Source organism: Asparagus officinalis, chromosome 7 (genome assembly GCF_001876935.1).
Source record: "Asparagus officinalis chromosome 7, Aspof.V1, whole genome shotgun sequence".
Lineage (NCBI taxonomy): Eukaryota > Viridiplantae > Streptophyta > Magnoliopsida > Asparagales > Asparagaceae > Asparagus > Asparagus officinalis.
In genome coordinates this window covers 26,055,305-26,070,045 of record NC_033800.1, presented here as the reverse complement: position 1 = coordinate 26,070,045, position 14,741 = coordinate 26,055,305, and the positions used below count along the sequence as shown (strand labels likewise).

The window sequence follows — 14,741 nt, the reverse complement described above, 5'->3', positions numbered from 1 at the left end:
GAAGTCCTCCGTTGAATTTATCAACTTCTCATACAGAAAATGGCATATGTTGAAGGCATGGTTTCTGATAAATCGAAAGTTTCCTAGATATGCTAAACTGTCAAGTACATGCGGTTGAAAGTTCCCAGGCTAATAGTATACTTATGCGATTTGAGCTTGGAAGATATGAGATACAGGTAGTTACAACAGCTAGGCCCAAAAGGTTCGCAATGCTTGTGAGTACATCATCATAGCATTACCTTTATCAACAAGCTTACTGGAATCACTATGCCCATTACTAGGATAGCTAGGGTTCTAGTTCTTGTTTTTCCTGACCTGTCAAGTAGAGAAGAGTATATGTAATTCTTACTTAAATCTGTATTTTGGTAGAAGAAACTTCAAATTACATTGATATCAACATGTTTCTTCTTGCTAGTGTTTAGCAGTATTGTCCTCTGCCCTTTTCATTTGGTTGCCACTGGCATTTTTGTGCATTGAAGAACTTGGTTGTATTAGAATTTCATATATTATCCAAGTCCTCCATTCCTGCGTAATTCGATTTTAAGAATTACAAATAAATCAGTGCACATACTACATAAGTTGATTATTTCTTTTTTTTATTCTGGTTATAAAATGTAACCTTGAACCTTAGGATGTTCCTTTCTAATGGTATGTCGAACTATTTCAGGCTCTACTATCTGAAATAGGTTCAAGATTTGTAACTCTTCCGGAGGAACGTCTTCTAGCAGTGGTTAATGCACTCCTCCATCGTTGCTATAAGTATCCAACAACCACTACTGCTGAAGTCCCCCAGTCTCTGAAAAAGGAGCTGTCTGGTGTTTGCAGAGCTTGCTTTTCAGCAGATGCTGTGAACAAGCATGTTGATTTTGTGAAAGAATATAAACATGAGTTTGAGCGCGATCTTGATCCGGAGAGCACAACAACATTTCCTGCCTCCCTTGCTGAACTGACAGAACGGCTAAAGCATTGGAAAAATGTCCTTCAGAGCAATCTTGAAGACAGGTTTCCTGCTGTCTTAAAGCTTGAAGAAGAGAGTAAAGTATTGCGTGATTTTCATGTTGTTGACGTGGAACTTCCAGGGCAGTACTTCACCGATCAGGTTAGCTTATGATCAAAGTTCATAATGTCCCTGCAGATTCCTTTTTTTTTGTTGCAAATTGTGATTTCCTTTAGAGCTGCTTATTTTTTAATGGCAATTGCATGGTTGCTATATGTTTGGTATTCCTTGCAGGAAGTTGCACCTGATCATACCGTGAAGTTAGATAGAATAGGCGCTGATATTCCAATAGTGAGGAGGCATGGAAGTAGTTTCCGGCGTCTGACACTTATAGGTTCTGATGGGTCCCAACGACATTTCATCGTGCAGACATCACTAACTCCAAATGCCAGAAGCGATGAACGCATACTTCAACTGTTCCGGGTGTTGAACAAAATGTTTGATAAGCACAAGGAATCGAGGCGCCGCCATCTAACTATTAATACCCCAATAATCATACCTGTGTGGTCACAGGTAACAGCCCCTCATCTTCCCTTTCTTACATTCATCGCCTCTTTTCGTTCATACGGAGAACTTTCCTTATATTGGTGTCATTTTTTCATTGCTGTCTTCCTCTGGTAATGTCCGTTTATATTCAGGTAAGAATGGTGGAGGATGACCTTATGTATAGCTCATTCCTTGAGGTCTATGAAATCAACAGTGCGAGGCACAATCGAGAATCAGATATGCCAATAACCCTTTTCAAGGAACATCTTAATCAAGCTATCTCGGGGCAGATCTCACCAGAGGCTGTTGGAGAACTCCGGCTTCAGGCCTATAATGAGATTACCAAGAATGTCGTTAATGATAACATCTTCTCCCAATACATGTACAAGACTCTGCCAAGTGGTAATCATCTTTGGGCCTTTAGGAAGCAATTTGCCATCCAGCTAGCACTTTCCTGTTTCATGTCATACATGCTGCAGATTGGGGGGCGGTCCCCAAATAAGATTTTGTTTGCCAAAAACAGTGGCAAGATATTCCAAACTGATTTCCATCCAGGTAATAAGATTTTTGTCATTTATGGTCCCTCGCGGTGCATTCTAAGGTTTTTGTTATGTTGACCATATTTTATTTTACTTGCCTGTGCAGCTTATGATGCAAATGGAATGATCGAGTTTAATGAACCAGTTCCCTTTAGGCTAACACGAAATATGCAGGCATTTTTCTCCCATTTTGGTGTGGAAGGTCTTATTGTATCTGCTATGTGCGCCGCGGCACAGTCTGTGGTTACACCAAAAGTAAGTGGTTACACTGAAACTGTTAAGATGAGACTTGAACATATTCTATTTTGGTAGTATGACTTTGTAAATTCTCGTCTTTCACTGTCTCTGCTTATTTACTTCTGGAAATCCTACTAGTTATTTTGTACTTCACAGTTCTATCTGACATGTTGGAGGTACTGAATTTTTGTGTATTGAACTCATAAACTTTTGCGTCATTTATTGTACATTATTTCCTAATAATCCTTTTGTAGTTACTGGAGGAAACTTCTTTTAGAACCGTTTCAACTGCTAAAATATTTCCTACATTTAATGTGAGCATGTAGAGAAAATATGTTATTTTGGTACGAGACATATCCTTTGTGGTATTTTTTCGTGCAAGCTTTATTATGAATAGGAAATATCAATTATACACAAGTTTTATGGAGATACGATGTCATGTGGTTTGAGCTTTTGTTATTTTTCTTGCTTAGCATGTACCTACAATATGAGGTTAAATAACAATTTTTGATGTCTTTTAGCAAACACAGCACTTATGGCATCAGTTGGCCTTGTTTTTCCGTGACGAGTTGCTTTCATGGTCATGGAGAAGACCGCTTGGGGTACCTTCTCCACAAATTCCCACAGCTGGTATCAACCAATTGGACTTCGAGCAGAAGGTGACGACTAATGTGGATCATGTAATCAGTCGTGTCAAAGGAATAGCTCCCCAGTACTTTTCTGAAGAGGTACAATATTCACGCGTTGAATACATTGCTTTATCACAATTCAGACCCTTGTTACTATCAGCTAAAGTTATATTTTAGATGCCAAAACGTGAAGGGAAATGTTAAAAAGTTGCCCATGTGAATGGACAAGTGATCGGTTACTGAAGTAATACCACTGAAGTTTATTGACATTGCTTCATGTTCCTGGAAGTTAATTGTTAGAGGTCTTGTTATACTGGAACCCCAAATCTTTGTTAATTCTATGTTAGATGACAAAATCTTCATATTTCTAAATTAGATCCCAAATCAATTAAGTTGTTATAAATAAGACCCCCCAAATCTATTAAATTGTTTCAAATAATACCTTTATAAGGCCCTTGTTTCAAACAAATATGAAGATTTGAGGGGTCCAATTTAGATATATGAAGATTCGAAGATCTAATTTCGAATTAACAAGGGTTTGGGGATCTAATATAACAAAAAGTGTAATTGTCTTTGACGTTTACGGGAATCGAACCCAGGCCCCCACGAGGTAGCGACATAGCTTTGCCATGTGACCTACTAGGTTGTCCCAATGTAGATTTGGTTTCCTTGCTAGTAGCTTTAAAAAGACTTCTGAATCTTCATGATCTTTCATTGTTCAGGAGGAAAATACAACAGATCCCCCGCAGTCTGTACAAAGAGGAGTCACCGATCTAGTGGAAGCAGCTCTGTCGCCAAGAAACTTGTGCATGATGGATCCTACTTGGCACCCTTGGTTCTGAGTTTTGCACAGCATTCATTAGTTTGTTCGGTATCTCTGTGAGCAGGTAACGTGCGGTATGACTTACAGGATAGGATAGTCTTTTAACATAATCTGCCCTTGTAAAAGATGCGTGTAGTTTGTAGAATTGATGAGCAGGTTGAATCTATTGTTGTAAAGTTGTATGTTCTTAATCAATACTCAGAAGTAGCGTTGCTCATTCCCTTTGTAAGTTTGTACAGTTTGCTCTATGAGCTGCCGAGAAACTAATATATGATATGCAAAGCTCAGATTTAGTGAATTGCTCACTGTCTCGCGACTTTTGCAAATTTGTCTGCGTTGTCATTACTTGTGCCATTTTCAATCAAATTGGTATCGGTTACTGCTGCAATAGTTACCCTGGACCCTATGTTATCAGCGGTTTCCGAGCAGATTGGGTTGTTCCCTCTTGTTTTTCGTTTTTGTTTTTATTTTTATTTTTATTTTTATTTTTATTTTTATTTTTATTTTTATTTTTGTTTTTGTTTTTGTTTTTTTAAGGTGAATTGTGAGCAGACCCCGAGACTATTACCCAATTGCAGACGGACCCCTTGTGGGTTCTATTCTTGCAAATGGATCGCTTGAGAGAAATTTGGCAAATATTGGCAAATAGATCTCTTGGGGATAAAAGAGGTAAAATATTTTTATTATAAAAATTTCTTTTAATCTGTACGACGAATTGTTTCAGTATGTGCTAACTATACTATAACAGTGGTACTGAGTTAATTTTCTCTTCACAGTTTACAAGGAAGTATAATAGTTACCCTGGACCCTATGTTATCAGCGGTTTCCGAGCAGATTGGGTTGTTCCCTCTTGTTTTTCGTTTTTGTTTTTATTTTTATTTTTATTTTTATTTTTATTTTTATTTTTATTTTTATTTTTGTTTTTGTTTTTGTTTTTTTAAGGTGAATTGTGAGCAGACCCCGAGACTATTACCCAATTGCAGACGGACCCCTTGTGGGTTCTATTCTTGCAAATGGATCGCTTGAGAGAAATTTGGCAAATATTGGCAAATAGATCTCTTGGGGATAAAAGAGGTAAAATATTTTTATTATAAAAATTTCTTTTAATCTGTACGACGAATTGTTTCAGTATGTGCTAACTATACTATAACAGTGGTACTGAGTTAATTTTCTCTTCACAGTTTACAAGGAAGTATCCACCTTTTTTATGCGAAGAAAATTTGAAAATAATAAAAATATCTATACAAAAATCAACCCATTTCAAGGTGTATTACAGGGAAGGAGATTTTCAAGAATCAACCCATTTCAAGGTTTATTACAAAAATCAACCCATTTCAATTTTTACAAGGAATGAGATTTTCCAATTTTTGCCCAAGAATCAACCCATTTCAAGGTTTATTACAAAAATCGACCAACTTTCTGGTCACGTCAGCATCGTGACCAGAAATTGGGTCGTTTTAAAAAAATTGAATTGTTGGAAAATCTCCTGTCCTGCTACACATATATCAATCCTCCTCTAAAATTGTCAGGTTTAACACAAACTCTCTTGCTACACATATATCAATTCATAATTAATTTCAATCATAAATAAGCACATATCTATATATCTATATTACATCTATAACCAACTTCAAACAAAAACATAACATAAAAAAACCTAATCATAAACATATAGTCCAACTAGTATTTCAAACGTAAACATCATAAAACAAACAATATCGAAATTTAGCAAATATTTAGAACTCTCGTTTCTCTCGCTCTCCCTCTCACTCTTCCTCTCCCCCTTCTCTGTTCTCCTTCAACATGAGCTTGGATGATCCCATCGTCCAGTTGTGTGTGAACTTGTGAGGGCATGACATCCTCATCGACTTGAACCTGCTTTGAACATCTAGCTTGAGCCTGCTGTAAACATCTGGCTACGTCATGTGCACGACTTGAGTGTCCCTGGTGGGCCCTCGGACCCATCGACGCTCGTACCCTATGAGTCGTTCTTGACGTTGTAGGCACTAAAAATGCCAAGAAACAAGGGATGGTCGAACCTCACTACAAACGCGACGAGCATCGTCACAACGATGAACCTTAGCTCAATCAATGAAGTTTGTCTCAGCCAGATGAGACTCACAGTGCATCGTTCCTCAGAATTCGAAGTTCGTCATTTGAGACGAAGTTCGCCCAGAAAAGAAACGAAGTTCGTCATTGAAGACGAAGTTCGCCTAGAGACGAGGCTCTTAATGCCTTATTCTTCAGGAGACGAAGCTCCTTCAGGAAACAAAGCTCGTCAGTGAAGGCTCGTCTAAGATAAGTCTCAATGCCTCAAAGCGTCGAGGCTCGTCTAAGATGAATCTCAAAGCCTCAAAGCGTCGAGGCTCGTCTAAGATGAGTCTCAAAGCCTCAAAGCGTCGACGCTCAATAAGCAAAATAGACGGACCTCATCAGAACCTCGACACTAAAAAAAATGGTGGATAAAGTGACAATTTTATTCATAAAAGAGTTGAAGCTGCTGCAACAAGAGGTGGATTACATAAATTGAGCTCAGGAAAATCGGACGGCGTTACGAAGTTCTTCTGCGAGTTCGTCCAATGATCTTCGATGCTCCTATTCAACTTCTTCCAATGCCTTCTTACGCAGATCCTCATCAGAAGATGTCATCGTAACCGTTCCAACTCATTAAGCTCATCCTAAAGCGACGCCCCTGTTCTTCCTGTTTGGCTGCAAGTGTTTGTTGCACCTCTACAGCCGCCTTTAAGTCATTTTCAGCTGTCGCCAGCTTGACTTGGATCTCAGCAAGAGCAGCCTTATAAGATTCGATCAGAACCTGAGTGTTTTGCTTGGTGTAAGTGGCCTTTTGGCGCTCGCTGGAAAACTTCTCGCCGATCCCTTCGAGCTCTTCGACTCTTTTCTTCTTTTCAATCACTTAACGTCGAAGTGCTAAGGCGGAGTTGTCCCTCTGCCTGAAATATTGCCTGGCTCGTTCTTCGGCAAGAGGGAGAAGAGGTCGATCATGACGATCCTACCATCTTCTGAGGAGGTCCTCCACCTTTGTTATGATAAGTCTGTATGGCATCACAGCTGCATCGCTGGTCAATCTCTGCATCAAGTTTAAAAGAGCTTCCATCACCACCTTGATCCTGGCAAAATCATCACCGTGATCCAATACCCGAGAGGGGAAATCCTTCAAAATAGAGAAAGTTTTCCGAAATCTCCGACACCCCGTAATCTTTCCCTCGAGTAAAGGAGGAAGATGGTGCAGCACTGGAAGAAACCATCTCAAGCTGACTAGCAGATGAAGCCGTTGCTTGTGTGGAGACCAACGGTGGAGTAAATATTGTGGTTATAGCGGCAACAATAGGGGCAACAGTGAGGATCAACAGACTTGAAACCTGAATTTCTGTTGATGGAGTAGAGCTGCGACAATGTTGGCAGATACATTCTTTTGTTCAGATTGAAGGGTCATGACGCTTGCATCCAACAAAGCTTCGATTTTGTTCTTCAGGATGTAACACGCTTTTGTCGGATGATGCACCATTTTGTGATACACGCAGTAATTAGGATCATCTGTCATTAAAGCCTCCTCAAGTCGCTTCGATTCTGGCAGCTTAATTTTCTTCATTTTGATCAGGGACTTGAGGATTGGGACGGCTTTCTCATCTTTAAAGTCGTACTGCTTCTGGAAACGGTTATCTGAAGAATTACCCTTCTGCTTCGACGAGGGTTTAGGAGAGGAAGTGGTTTCAACTACCAGAGTATCCTTCCCCTTTGAATGGTTCTGAGGGGTGAAGTCGCGTTGGTTACCCCCTCTTCTAGGACAAGACTCGCGCGCTCTTCAGCATCTATCCTTTTGAGCATGCTCTCAACTTGCTCTCCTTGTCAGATCAAGTATTTCCATGAACATGCCTTGACAACGCCTATTTTGGATAGTATATTGATGGAAAGATTGTTCCGACACATCTCGATAAGGGTGGCTTTCGAGACTTAATCACGAGAATGCACTGATTGGTTCCTGAATCTCTTGACAAAGTCACTGACAGACTCTCTCTTCTTCTACTTTTCAGCTAGTAGAGTGGCCATAGATACTTTTATGTCATCATTGAAGGATCTGGCCATGAAAAGTATTTCCATGTCCTTCTAACAATTAATGGACCCAAGCTTCAATCTGCGGAACCATTCAAAAGCGACCCCTTTGAGGGTACTAATGAACAGTTGAGTCATAATGGGATTATTTCCCACTATGTGCCCAGTTTGCGTCTGAAAGTAGTAGATATACTGGGTAGGAGAGCCCTGACCATCGAATTATAGGAGGTTGAGTGGCTTGAACTTCGGAGGATAGGGAACAATATCCCATTCGGCGGGGTATGTCTAGCCACCCCCAATTCCTTGAAGTTTTCCTAAAGCTTCAATGCATCTAGTTACTTCTGGAAGTCATTCAACTTCTGATCTCGCTCTTTCTTACGAGGGTTGGATTCGGCTTCTGATGATTCAGAATAAACTCTTAGAATTTCTTCATCATCATCCCTTGTATCGGCGTCCTCTCGATTTCGACGGCTAGATTTCCCAGCTTCGGGTGAAGGTCGTCGATATCTTGATCCTGAAGCTTCACCGACACTTTTTTTTTCTTCTTCTCCCTTTTCTTGAGGAGTTTGTCTATCGTCTCCCTTATGAGCTTGATAGTTTCTTGTTGTTAGAGAAGAAGACGCAGCTGGACTCGACCATCAAAGACGAAGCTCACCATATAGCGAAGCTCTCTTTGTCAGACGAACCTCACTGCGCATTGAGGCTCTTCTCATCTAACGAATCTCACCACACAGCGAGGCTCGTCTCACCAAGTGAAGCTCGATTCTAATGGCCTTGAAGACCCAGTCAGTCCATGTGGGCTAAATTCAAGGAGTCAGTTACGCTTCTCAACCCCATGATCAGCATGTCTGTTACGCGCTAGAGGGCTATAAATAGCTGCAAGCAGCTATGAAGAAACCAACGGAGGACCGTGTTGACTTGGAATGCATATTTCGGTCGGAAAAGTTGTCTACTACCTACAGTGATTCACTGAGTAGTTCCTTCGGGTAGAGCTAGTGTAGCTGCGAGTGATGCCAGGGCATCGACATATGTATTCTCGAGACGGGACACATGATCAATATATAAGCCTTCAAAAGAATTAGCCAATGTGATGGTCGCTTCGTTGTAAGGGACCAGATCTTCATGTCTGACTTCAAACTCCCCTTTAAGCTGATTGATGATGAGCTTCGAGTAGCCATATGCTTCTAGGTGCTTTACCCCCAGTTTCTTGGCTAGGTCTAGACTAATTAGCAAATCGTTGTATTCGGCTATGTTGTTAGAACATGGCTCTGTCAGAGAGAAGACTCGAGGTAACACATAATTTTACGGAGAAACCAAGACTACCCCCACTCCAACGACAATTGTACCTTTAGGGCCTGTTAGTCTGTCGATCGTCACGGTTGCCCCTATTGCTGTCGCTATAACCACAACATTTACTCCGTCGTTGGTCTCCACACAAGCAATGGCTTCGTTTGCTGTTCAGCTTGAGATGGTTTCTTCCAGTGCTGCACCATCTTCCTCCTTTACTAGAGGGAAAGATTACGGGGTGTCGAAGGTCGTTTCAAAGAAACCACGGAGAGAAGCTCAAGTGGTTATCGCCCCTCTAATGGAACGTGTCGCAACTGAGGCGGAGCCGGAGTTTGAGGATGACGTCCCTTTGGTTCGAAGTCGTATTAAGTCGCGTCCCGATCCCAGTGTGAGTGCTGAGGACACGCGAGCATCGAGCGAGGCATCTCATCGCCATGCAGAACCCACGTTAAACAAAGGAGAAGTCAAATCAACCTTCTCCTTTTCTATACTTGAGAAAGAGCGATTATAAAGAGATTTTTACCAGGAGAAAGAATCTCGTCTCACAACTAAAGCAGTTAAGGGGATCAATCATTTCGTCTTTTTTGGGACACTACATCCATCCATCATGATTTGTATGACGTGTCTTTCTAAGAGCGGGCCGAATCTTTCTTATGATGCAAACAAATGCGTTCCTCGCCCCTGGTTCGGTAGTCGATCTCAATGCATCATGTGCAATAGAAGCAACCTCATCGAGTTCTTGTACCTATAAGATAAAAAGCGGAAGAATATTATTAGCGATTGGATGATAATAAAAATAATAATCATAAATTAATTGTATATTTTGCCTATCTATGTACAAACTCTCTCTCAATTGGATGTCTTGGTATGTACTCCTTAGGTGCTTTGTTCTTCCGAAATATCCATCAGCGGGTAATAATTGTATATTAACAATTATGCCCATGTTTGTTTGTGGCATGCTATTTGTCTTTAGCAAATCTAACAATCTTTATTGATCTTGCCTGCATGACACGAGACCCTACAATCTCTTTATTTTTTGGTGTCAATAACGCCACTCACTTTGCTTCATCCTCTTGCTGCTTGACAAAATAGTGATTGAGTCTATAAAATGTCATCACAACCAATGTCTGCATAAGCATCGCTTGAGATCCCTTAAGTACAACATTAAAGCTTTTAGAACAATAAGTTGTCATCATGCAAAACCGATTTCCTCCATCTTTACTAAACACCCACTGGTCGATATATCCATCATGCAAAACCAATTCCTTCTAGCTTTTAGAACAATTATGTTTTATTCTGGCTAATATATATGACTTCCAAGGACATGCGTAATTAGCTTCGTTTCCCTCAGGTTGACATTTCCTTTTTGTATTCATAAAATAAATTACACCATAGCTTGTGCAATTACTTTTAATTTGCTTAAATTTGACACTCTTTTTGATAGAGTAATCACGAGCATTAACCAATTGGTCCTTAGTCTTGAATAAATCTCCAACTTTAAAAGTGAAGTCCTCATCTCTTCTACCAGTTAAACTTTGGTCAATGCCAATATCTTGTACTGCGGAAGAATGTATCCACTCATTATCTTCAAACTCGTCGGGAGGTGGCTCTTCGTACTCAACATATTCGTTATTAACATAAGCTTCATCAGCCCATTTCAGATTCTCTTCAACATCTTCAATCACAGATTGCATGCTGTCAAGTGGTACACTATCTTGTTCTTCACCTTTGGAGTCGTTGCTTTTTTCATCCTCTTCAATCGCTGCCCCTCTTAACGGTCTCATATTTTCATAAGGGGCTTCACTGTTCATAACATTTGACGCTCCCTCAAATGAAGGTGTACTTAGATATTAAAATTGAGTCCTCTCCATTTCACTCGAAGAAGAAAGAAAACCGTCAGACTCAACTCCCAAGCCTAACATGCGTGAGAATTCTCCCAGAGGTTTGAATATTTGGCACAAACTACATGGAAACTTTTCAATAAATAATTCTACCGTTGGTTGCGATTTGCTCAAATTAAACATAATATTCATATGATGATCATTTGAGATCTCAACCGCGGACGTTCTATCCAAAGTTATGGACCGATTGCATATTATTTTTAGTCGGTAGTCTCGTGGATCAATTTCAGTAACTCAGTGTAATTCCTTAATCAAGTCTAGTAACTACATGATTCTGAGATCATTAACGACATTGTTATCCCTCCAACATACAGTGGCATATTATTCATTCCATAATTAATTTTTCTATCGTAAGAGCAAGCAATAAAAACCATATTGTTCAACCTATATAAAAAATTAGATTATATTATTTAAATGAAAAAAATATAAAAAAACTATTAGGCCATTGAATAAGAGAGGAAAACCCTAGATGCAAACAATCTCATAATCGTAGAACTATAATTTTAATCAAAAACCATAAATAAATAAATAAATAAAAACCTTGAACCCCAAAATGAGCATTCTATGCCCTAGAATTTTAATTTCAATTAAAGCAATCTACACACAAAGACTGACAATCACCACAAATATATCTAATTTATATTAAATTTCAAACCCTAGAAATTAGATTTTGATGAAAACCCTAGATTTGAATGTTGAAGAAGAGAGAAAAACCCTAAATTTTTAAATGTTAAAAGATGAGAGAAGGAAGAGAAATTACCCTAGATATCTTTTGTGAATTTCCTTGCTGAATTTTGGCCACAAAAATGGGTTTGGGGGACTCAGATAGGCGGAGAATGAGAGATCAAAGGTAGAGAGAGAAAGAATTGATATTGTGAAAGAATAGGAGGATCAGTTGGTATATATAAGCGAGCAGGCCCCACCATAAATAGTCGGGGTTGAGAACCTGACTATTTGGTCCCTTAGCCGATTCTACATCTTTGAGCGAGGAGGGAGGTTTGTGGGAAGTGTCTACCAAATGATTGGCGTTGGCAACCCCGACCATTTGGTCCCTTAGCCGTCTTTGAGCGAGGGGGAAGGTTTGGGGAACCGTTTGCCAAATGATTAGGGTTGGCAAAGCCGACCATTATGGGCGGGGTTGGCAACCCCGAAGAGTTTAGCCTCCTAACCCCCCCTAATTCTAGTTGTTAATCCCGACAGCAATGAGAGGTGCCCCTAATTAGTCAGGGTTGGCAACCCTGACTAATTAGCAATTTGTTTTTTTTTAAAACCACCCAGTTTCTGGTCACGATGCTGACGTGGCCAGAAATTGAGTCGATTTCTATAATATACTTTAGAATGAGTCGATTTTTTGGGATAAAAGTTAGAATTTGGTCTATTTTGAAAATCCATTCCTCTTATGACCAGTGGTAGCATAACTATCGAGAGTCTATCTAGAGTATTAGCATTAAATATACAAATCAATTTCCCTTTAAGGTCTGCCTCGGCCATAAATTTTGTACATAAATGGGTCTAACTGTGACACTCCCGGGTTCACACAAGGCTGCAGTCCAAGGTAAAACCAAGGATGTCAAATCTGCCATGCACCTATACTGTGCAATGACATGTTTTACCATCACAGAAATATCCCTCTAGTGGAATCAAATAAGATAGTACAGGTACAAGCAGATATAAAAGAGATGAAGACAAGAAATAGAACACAGAAATATTTAATAAATCTCCAAATAATCAGGTCTTAACAGACATAAAAGAAAATATGTCCAACAATCTGAAATAAATGATCCAAAATCTCAACTACAAGAGTCAACTGAAAAGTACATAAGCTCTCTCAGTTCTCAAAATATAATGCAAATCTAAACATCAACTAGAAATATAAACTAAACATCTGTGGAGCAAAACTACTAAAAATATATGACGGCGACTATGCTGAAAATCCGTCAACCTGCGGCTCTCCGAAACTCTGCTCCCCTGCCTGAAGAGAAGTGAAAACCACAGCGTCAGAACGCTAGCAAGATCATCTCCATCTGCCCCCAAGGGAAGGGCTACTAGGTATGATGGAGGCTCTACCTATAAGTGCATAGTCTACCTAGTTCATTTACCCTGTACTAAACTGGGGTTAATACTTAGAAACTCACAACACGAGACTGGTACGTCGAGCGAAATAATCCAACTAAGGAAACCCTCATGTATATACCATATGTCTCAAATCGTGAATCGTTAAATATTAACTCCAAAACTAAGAATAAATGAATACAAGAAAGATAATATAAGAAATATTACATCATACATCTCCAAAAATACCATATCAACTCCTCATACTACCCTTAGTGAGCAAAATCGATATCGATATACTATCTCATGTAACTAAGTTGTGAAATACTTTCACAACGGATCATATCGATGATGTTAATATTCACCTACACTTAGGTTATTTATCAAATCGTCCTTCTCTGGATACTTCAACTCATCGCACCCCGTGCGGACCGGTAAATAGATATGTTAGTTCATCGCACTCCCGTGCGGACTAATAACTAGATATATAAATTCATCGCACTCCCGTGCAGACTGATAACTAAGTATGTCAATTCATCGCACTCCCGTGCGGACCGGTAACTAAGTATAATAACTCATCGCATAACCATGCAGACCGATAGTTAGGTATATCAACCTCTGTGCATCTTCGTGCGGACCGATAGATAGGTATTTTAACCTTTGCGCATCTTCGTGTAGACCGATAGATAAGTATATCAACCACTGCGCATCTCCATACGGACCGATAAAGAAGTGTAGTCCATCTGCGGTCTCATTGCAGGACCCGACTAAAGCACTCGGAGTATAGTCCATCCGCAGTCTCATTGCGGGACCTGACTAACCCCACCTAACCGATTATAATTATAATATATATAATAGCCGTTATTCTTAACGATTGTAACCTATTTGGACACCCCAAACAATGTAATCATGCGTACTCAATCCCCGTGTATGTACTCCTCGAACTATGCGTGAATATCAGCTCACGTCTTGCACAAAAATGCTCAATAAACAAACACAAGCAAAATGTCCAATCTCATAAAAACCGACCTGATCAATCGATCGACAATCTCATCGGTCGACTGATAGGGTCGTTCACAAAACAACAGGGCAAACACGAGCCTGTCAGTCAAATGATGATTTCCATCAGTCGACTGATGATCTCCCGTCAGTTGACTGATGGCATCATCAGTCGACTGATCCGACAGATTAAAGACATGAGTGGTTTTTCGATTGTCTTTCTTCAAAACTTGGGTTTTCATTAATTTAGATGAATAAACTTTGTTCAAAACTCATGAAATACTTAACATGGGTTTGTTTAAACAAGATATATCATTTACATGCATGAACCTAGGGTTTAAATAATCAAATTAATCAAATTCTTGATTATTTCGACAATCTAAAACATGTAAACCATATTAAATTGTAATTAACTCATTAAAATAAATCCTAATGATCATGATCATGTTAATATACCAGTTTTAGATCCGTTCTACTGTTCTTGACATGAGTTTAGGGCATAAACATCATAAATTAAGTTCTAACACATTAGATCTTACCATAAACATGAAATTAGACACATATATTACATAAAAACATGATTTTTAATCTAGGGATAGGTTTGGACAGAGGTGATCTTGCCTTTGCATGTGTACAAGCCTCTGAAATGAACAGCAAGTGATCCAAAAGTGCAAACAACACGTTCTCCCATGTCACATGTCGATGATCTCGTCCTCGTGT

At 39.5% G+C, this 14,741-nt stretch overlaps 1 protein-coding gene across 1 annotated transcript in view; it reads left to right on the top strand.

The window, feature by feature from the left end:
* The window catches only part of LOC109848909 (transformation/transcription domain-associated protein-like), a 39,219-nt gene extending 35,209 nt beyond the window's left edge, over positions 1 to 4,010 (top strand). The window contains 6 exon segments of the mRNA XM_020418631.1: positions 668 to 1,099; positions 1,232 to 1,510; positions 1,636 to 2,038; positions 2,129 to 2,277; positions 2,781 to 2,987; positions 3,611 to 4,010. Of these exon segments, the coding sequence (XP_020274220.1) occupies positions 668 to 1,099; positions 1,232 to 1,510; positions 1,636 to 2,038; positions 2,129 to 2,277; positions 2,781 to 2,987; positions 3,611 to 3,730 (1,590 nt within the window). The 3' untranslated portion in view covers positions 3,731 to 4,010.